The sequence below is a fragment of the Corapipo altera genome, unplaced genomic scaffold (genome assembly GCF_003945725.1).
Source record: "Corapipo altera isolate COAL_440 unplaced genomic scaffold, ASM394572v1 142, whole genome shotgun sequence".
Lineage (NCBI taxonomy): Eukaryota > Metazoa > Chordata > Aves > Passeriformes > Pipridae > Corapipo > Corapipo altera.
Genome location: NW_020884966.1, coordinates 168,354 through 176,181, shown reverse-complemented (window position 1 = coordinate 176,181; position 7,828 = coordinate 168,354). Strand labels below are relative to the sequence as shown.

General features: G+C 52.9%; 1 protein-coding gene across 1 annotated transcript; it reads right to left on the bottom strand.

Moving 5' to 3' along the window:
* Nucleotides 1-1,996: 1,996 nt before the first annotated feature.
* PSME3 (proteasome activator subunit 3) lies at nt 1,997-7,586 on the bottom strand. Its single transcript, XM_027664873.1, has 10 exons — nt 7,469-7,586; nt 7,111-7,173; nt 6,571-6,675; nt 6,200-6,248; nt 5,528-5,640; nt 4,969-5,037; nt 4,693-4,760; nt 4,483-4,537; nt 4,197-4,283; nt 1,997-3,696 (listed from the first exon to the last, which is right to left on the bottom strand). The coding sequence occupies exons 3-10, from the start codon at nt 6,628-6,630 to the stop codon at nt 3,616-3,618; spliced, it is 582 nt and encodes a 193-aa protein (XP_027520674.1). The 5' UTR covers nt 6,631-6,675; nt 7,111-7,173; nt 7,469-7,586; the 3' UTR covers nt 1,997-3,615.
* Nucleotides 7,587-7,828: the final 242 nt, after the last annotated feature.

Below are 7,828 nucleotides of genomic sequence, written 5' to 3'. Positions count from 1 at the left end.
CCCGCTGCAAGGCCTGTGCCATGGAGGCCATGACTGATACCAGGTTTTTTTAGTACCATCTGTTTCTGCTGGACTTTTCAAGCTCTGGTTTATAGATCTGCTTCAGAATAAACAAAACAGCCCTAAATCCACCTCTATCTTGCAGCAGGAACTTCAGGAAGGAGAGTAATTAACTGAGCCTGTGTCGATAACTGACTGATGAAAAACAATGATGGATCTTCAGGGGCCCCCCACACACTGGAATTGCTTGTGTACCTTCTCTAAAAGAAGCCTGAAGCAGCCTAAAGCTAACCTAGAATTAAAGAAATTGCACATCTCCCTAACAGCAGTGTAACTTGTTTATGACCTGCTCGGCGCACGTACTGCTTCCCACATCCCAGTTCCCCAGTGCAATCAGCCTGTCACTGCCCCACATCCCATATGGAGAATTCACATCCTACCCATGTTTTATTTTGGCTACACAGTCACTTTTAGGCACTGCCCATTAGTACACCTTATATTTGCTAAATTGCCCACATTCCCCAAACAAAGTGACGAAGGAGGGAGTTTGCTGCATTTTCACTCACACAGAAAGGTAGAGGTGGCAAAAAATAGCATGTGAAATTTATAGAAACCCAAACCAGACAGACAGCTTTTGGCCTGGGGAAACTCTGAGTTGGTGAGACAGCTGGGGAAAGGGCACAGTACAGAAAAACCCCTGCCAACACTCCTGACACCAGCAAGGCTTGAGCAAACCCCACACCAGAGCTCAGACTCCAAGAAGTTCCCACTCCCAAAGCCTCACCTCATGGGGCCAGCTGGTACAAAACACAACAGTGGGACTGCCTGACCCTTCCCCATGCTGGCTGTGCTGCTGGCAGCACCTGTGGCTGCACACAATGGCTGAGCCATTATTCTCTTCCCCTGCATGTAAGCCGGGACTCTCAAGGACCAGTGAAGCTGAGCCCTGACCCCACACTGCCACTGTTCCCAGACTCACCGACATCACAGACAACAAACCCTCTCCCAACACCCCTGCCCCCGTGGATGAACCCTGCTCCCTGCCAGCACCTGCCCAGACAACAGTCCTGGGTGCTCCACCCTTCCACAGGACTACTGGCACCAACTTCTTTTGCTGTGGTGAGGAGGAGCCCCTTGTGCTGCACCACATCAAGTCCTGCCAGCAAGTCCTTCCCTTGGGCTCTGGCTCCAGCCACCTCGACCCCAGAGATCTGTGTGCAGCTCAGTGCCCCCTCCCTGCATGAGTCGGGTACCTGCAGGGCTTTCCCACACTGCAGGAGGAACCTTCCTCCACAAGCACCTGCTCCTGTTCCTGGGCAGCTGAAGGTGCCAGCTGGGAGCCCCAGTCTGTGGTGGCCACTCCCAGGGCCAGTCACAGGCCCTGTAGCCCTGCAGCTGGGGTACAGGACACTCTGGGAGTCCCCAAGTGACCTTTGAGAGGCCTCTGGGCCCCAGTTGCAGTGCATCAGGCACGGAGGGAGTACAAGGGGATGATCCCTAGGGAGAGCAGAGGGCACCGTGGCTGGGGACAGCAGGGCAGCCGCCGCTCCTTGGGTATCACACGCATGGAGTAGCCAGGAATAATGGACTGTGTGCCCAAGGAATAACTGACTGTGTGCCCAACGGACACGTGGCACTGCATCCAGGTGCTGCAGGACAGCCCAGAGACACCTGCCCAGCAGAGCAGCCCCAGAGCAGCTGCACACTCAGAGAAACACAACGCAAAGTCCCTGTGTCTATCTGAACTGGGATGGCCCAAGTTCCACACTGGGCTGAGATGGGACAAATTCCATCAAACCCAAGCCTGTGGGCCCACATGAAGCATGCTGAAGGAACAGGAATAACCTACACAGCAGTGCAGAGCATTTACAACACAGTCAAAAAGAGGAATGAGGAGAATGCAGGAAGGAGCAACTGAATTCGAGAAAGGCAGGACCAGAACAGGACACTAACACTGCATGGCCTGAGAGCCCAGCATCACACACAAGGGGCTGCCTTGAAAGAATTCCAAGTACCTTATTTTAATTTCTTGACATGGTAAAAGTTTACATACGTTCATCTGGCAAAGAGAGCTGAACAAATTAAAAGGAATCAATACAAAGAAACACAAGGGGAAGTGCTGCTCCCAGACAGCAGCTCAACGCAGTTGGTTTGTTACTGAATATTTATTAGCGGGAAGACTAAGAGTTGACTTACTACAAACAACAACAGAAGAGTCTATAGCAAGGGCCAGCGACCTGCCACACTTCAGGCAAATCCCTGGGAAACCAGCAAGAGCCATGGCTCTTAGATGTGGAAGCAGAAAAAAAAAAACAAAAACAAAGTAAAAAAAAAGAAGGGGAGAAAGTTCATTCCATTTGTCACTGTTGTTACAATGAGATTAACACAACTCTTAAGGCTACTGCACAGTAAGAATATACAGATGTAACAGCGAGACCTGGGAAACAGCGAGGTTCCTGAAACAAATGATTTAACATTCCCTGATTAGGGGACTTAAGTAGAAATACTATAAATAAGAAAAATTTGAAGCCTGCAGCGTTATGGGCCCACTTGCCACACACAAAAACTGATGCAACACAACCAGTCATTTCCAAAGGGGTTTGTAATGGACCATGAAACGTTCTGGCAGCTTAGCGGAGTCACCAGGCACAGGAACGTGCCCTTTGCAGGGGAAAGACTGCAAGGTCTGCAGGGTACCAGGTGGGTATTGGCCACCCTCACCCCCGAGCACCAGCTGTGGCAGCCAGCCTGCTCTGCCCAGGCACTGGGGAGCACTGCCAGGGACAGGGGGGCTCGGTCTGACCACATGCAAAGATATTGGGACTTTAGCATCAGACCTCTGGCCCCTCCCTTCCCTCAGCCTGGGCAAAAGCATCTTGTGCTGAAGGGGCACTGGGACGTATGTGAAGAAGTTTTAGCCAAGGAAGTGGCTCTAGTCAAATGGCAGAGGAGAAGCCACCTGAGCTCATGACAGCCAGGACAGCACTGGCCCTAGTTCAAAGCACCACCTCGTACTCTGCACTGATCCAGACAGAACTGACAAGGCAGAGACCCATAGGGCAAGCTCTGCTGAGCCAGGAGAGACAGAAATGGAGTGCAGATTGCTCAGTGGCACTGGAGTATGGCTGCTGCCACTGGCCCCAAGGGGCAGGGTCCCTGGTCAGTGCAGAGCTGGTGGCAGAGGGGCCCAGCCACAGCTGGCAGCAGGGAGGGAGCTCCCCCCCTCTGGAGTGCCACCCTCTGCCAGGCTGTCTGCCCCATTCCCAGAGACCCCAGTGCAGCCACCAGCCAAAAGGTGGGACAGGACAAGAGCTTGGTCTCTAGTGTTGTTCCCAGTCAGGTAGGAAGCAAGGCGTGAAGGAATGTCCCTGCCTGGCTGCAGCAGCCTCTGGGGTGCCCAATGCAGCACAGCCTCTACTACCAGTGACTAGAGGGAGGGAGAGCTCCTGAGACCTGAACAAAACCAATCACAAAACTAGGCGAGAATTTCTTTAGAGTTTAACTAAGAATGCAATACTATTTCCAGCCAGTTTCCCATCTCGATAGTCACGTAACAAACCAAGGCAATGACGGTCTTTAGTTGACTGAACAGTTCTCAAGTTCAAACGTTGACACTTAATAGAGGGTCTCAGCATTGCTGCTCCGAGGCCTCTTGATCTTCTCAATGTTTTTAAGGATCATGTCATGCAAAGTGACCTGCAAAAAGGGAGAACAGGACTCAGACAGGAAGGGTGAAGCCATCCAGTGTTCAGTGTTCACCATGAGCAGTGGTTACCACAGCAGCACCACTCCCCTTGACACCACCCTCAATCCCCACGTGCAACACTTGGCTAAAGTAAGGGCTTCCTTCAGCCAAACCTTACAGAAGCCACTGCATATAATATCAAAAACATTTATTCAGAGACCTCAGGATTAGCTTGTACTGTATGAAGAGCTTAGGATCACAGACTCCCGCAGAAGGGGAAGGAATATTTTATGCTAGAGCCTTGTGAACACTTGGAAACACCTGAATGTCTAGAGAATGGTGGAGAAGCAACAAGTCAGCTCCTGTGGCTGGGGCTGAAGTGGAGCAGGCAGGCTTCCTGCCAGGAGCGGGCATGCTTGCAGGGAAAGGGGAGAGGAGCAGCAGTGCCAGGAGCACAAAGGCTCTCCAATGCTGTGCTGGGAGCCAGTATGAGCTCTGTGTTTTCACTTACATATTGATTCCTCAGCTCTGAAATGATCAGGCGCAGACTAATGTACTCCTTCTCGTCGATCTCCGTCACGGTGCGGCGATAGTCCTCCTGCCGAGAGAGCACCCGAGCTCAGCCAGGCCTCCCACACTTGAGGGGGGCTCCTGCCTTCCACAAAGGAACCTCCCCCCCTTCAGCTTATTGCCCTCCATCCCTGTATGATTCCCCTCTTCCCCCAAGACCCTCAGCTCAAAAAGTCCCGAGAAGCAGCAGCATGAACATGCAGATCTTCACGTCCCCAGCGACTTACCACATGAGGGTACTTGGCTATTTTGGAAACCAACTTTGCTCTTGTGATATAGTATCTGGTAGCAAAAGGGAGAGACTAAAGATCAGATAAACAGCACCAGGATGGCTTTTTTTCTGGTCCCAGCTGCCCTGTAACAGCTACGAGACCTTTACAAAACATGTTCTTTTTTCAAGGGGATCCCAAAAAAGAAGTCTGTTCTTGCATGCCTACCTAGAAATCTGGTCCAGGTAGGACGCTGCCTCACTCTCCACAGTCCGAAGCTCAGCGACTGTTTCCTCCTGACAGTAAGACAAGGAAGCCATTAGCTCCAGGAGGCTGCAACTGGCCTTCAGGGCTCAGAAGGCAACATCTCAGCAGCATCACATCAAGCTCAGGTTTGGATTTTAAGACCTAACCCACTCCCAAGACTGTAGCTGCTGGACACCATGAACCGATTCAGAGGAACCTCAGAGATCCAAGTCCCTGGAACACAGAGCAGTGCCTTACCTGAATAGAAACACCAAAGTTGTTCCCATCCTCTATCCTGGGGATGAGAAGCTGCACCCACATTTTGACCTGCAGTGGAAAGATTACAACACTGACCAATGCCAACATCTCCACAAAGACCTCTCTCAGAAATGTTATCAAAAGCCTCCCAGGACCCTGCCTTTGCCACACAGCTCACAATAAACTGCTGCAGGTCCCACATGCACCTGCAACACTCCTGAGGAGATCACTTCCCACATGGCTGGGGTGCCACTCAAGCCAGCACAGGGGATTCCCATGGGAAGTTCTCCTGACCATAGCACAGGAGCTCTTGGCAGGGCTCCTTTGCAAAAGGAGGGCAAAGCAAAGCCTCACAAGGCCTGGTAACAGATGTCCTCCTCCTTCAGGTAAACAACAGAGCTCCCCAAGGGCTTCACCTGCCTCCCAGCCCATCAGATAGGGCAGTAGTAGCCCTGCCTTTCCCCATCTCCAGCACAGAGGGGTCTGCTCTCTCCATAGCTTTGCCTCTCCAGGAGCAAACCCAGCCCGCTGCCTCCCCTTGCCCCAGGCCCACACCCACCGTATTGCACTTCTCAATGAGCAGCCTGATTTCTGGCTTCACTTTCTCGATGATGTCCACCAGCTGCTGGTTGCTTTTCAGCATCCCATTGGGCATCACGAACACTTTGGTACCTGCAGCAGAGACAAACCCCCGGCGTCAGCGACGCGCAGGAACCGCGGGGTCACCTGAGCCTCACCTCCCACACGGGCCAAAGAGGGACTGAGCCAGGCTATGGCCAACAGTGGAGAAGGGGAAATGGGACATGGGATAACAGCAGTGACCATAGGGAAGGAAAAGAGAAAACATGGAGCAGAGATGTGGCTGAAGAGCCTGAGGCTTCTGAGGCTGAGCACAAAGGGTTTCCCTGGGAATTTCAGCCTCAGCTTAATCCAAAGCCTGGAATCTTCCTCCAGACAAAGAGCACAAAGCCACCAGAAGATCAGCTGCCTCTGTCAGCAGGCCAAGCTCAAGCAAGTACTACTTATGTCTATCAGAGAAGTACTAATTATGCTTCTAGGAGCTGGAACCTGACTCCTCCACACCAGCACATCTGTGTGTCAGGCCCTGGCCCGCACGACCAGCAGCTGCTGACAGGGCAGGGCAAGTGGGGCTCATGTGATTCACATCCCCAAGGCATGGTGCAGTGGTTCAGGGGGCAGGCAGCAACACAGGGGACTCAAGGACTCTTACCCTGAAAGGTCTCTTCATGGTCTTCCAGCTTCCTCTTTTTCATATTTGGCTAAAACATATAAAATGTTTTACTCACAAACTAGTTGTAAGGTTATAACAGCGCTGCAAAGGAAACAAGGAAAACTTTGGAGCCTCTGCCACACTCCTGCCCTTCTAAGCATCCTTCTTTAAAGCCAAAAGGGGACTGCAAAGCACAGTGTTACCTCCAGCAGACCTCCCCAAGCAGCTCCTCTGTTTGAGAGACAAACCCCTAAAAGCCTTTGGGAGAGCCAAGGCCTGTTATTAAATAAGAATATCCTACCCCAGCACAGAGCAAGCCATGCAGTTTTAATTAACAGAAACCAGGATTACAGCCAAGAGAGTAACCTTACCCCATCCAGTCCATCATGGCTGTTGGTGAGAAGAATTGGGTCAGGCACTGGGAGGTTCATATCCGAATGGATCTGAGTAAGATCATGAATATTCAGGATGGGCTCCTGGAAAATAAAGGAGATTTGTTATTTAATTACGAACTAACAAATTCTGCCACACGAAACACAAGGAGAAGACAAAAGACTCAGATCTCCTTATCCAGCTGTAAAATAAGAATGAATTAAAAGGAACAGCCTAACAACAGCCTGTGAGCAGAGCTCCTTCAGCCCAGGAGCAGTGAGCCAAGTTGGGCTGGACTCAGCCATCGGCATCCCTGGTGCTGCCAGGGACAGCCTTAGACAGATAAAAGTAAGAGATCACACAGAGCAAACTGGAAAAGGCAGCAGCTCTCCAGAGCCACCAGCATCTCAGTGCACATGAGCCACCAGCTGCTGCCCTGTGTCTCTGCAACAAGGTGATATGCAGAGAACACAACTAGGATGAGACCTGCTACGTTGCTGGAAAATGGAAAAGGACGCAGAGCACAAGGCACACCCTACCTTAAGGAACCCATCGAGTTCTAACAGCTTCTTTGGGAAAAAGTTTGCTACGAGGTCTTCAGCCTGAGAGAGAAAGAACAGACAGCAGTGTGAAACAAGGTCATGAGGCAGAAACACCAAGGAAATCATCTGTCCACAGGCAAGAAATGGGAGAGAACACGAATCCTTCCCGCTGCCAAAACCACCCTCAGCCCAGGTGAGGAGATGCAGGGAGAGCCAGGAGGCTCAGGAACCTCCCTGCAGGGGGTGACTGATGCTCTGGGTGCTGCTGAGCTTCCCGGGGAGCACCGACCTGCACTCAGTCTGTCAGGAAGGAATAACCAAACAGCCCCTTTCCTGCTTTCGGTGGGACACTCACCTCACTCGTGATCCGCTCCCTGAAAGAGTCAACCTGCAGAGGGAAACAGCGACAGGTCAGGGCCGCTCCGGAACAGCGGGGGCCGGGAAGGCCGCGCACGGCGCCCCGCAGCCGCAACCGGGACCTCCCGGGGAACGCGGGGCAACGGGAAGAGCCTGCAAACACCGAGCGAGAGCTGCCCGAGCGGGCTGGGCTCCGGGCGCTGTGGGGAGACCTGGGAAGATCCGCCGGGCCGTCCCGGGCCAGTGGCCACGCTTCACCAGGGCTCGGCTCGGGGGCGGCCGCAGCGCAGCCCCGGCCGCGTCCCCGCCCTCCCGGCGCTCCCGCGGGGCAGCGGGCGGGGCGGGCGGGCCGCGCTCG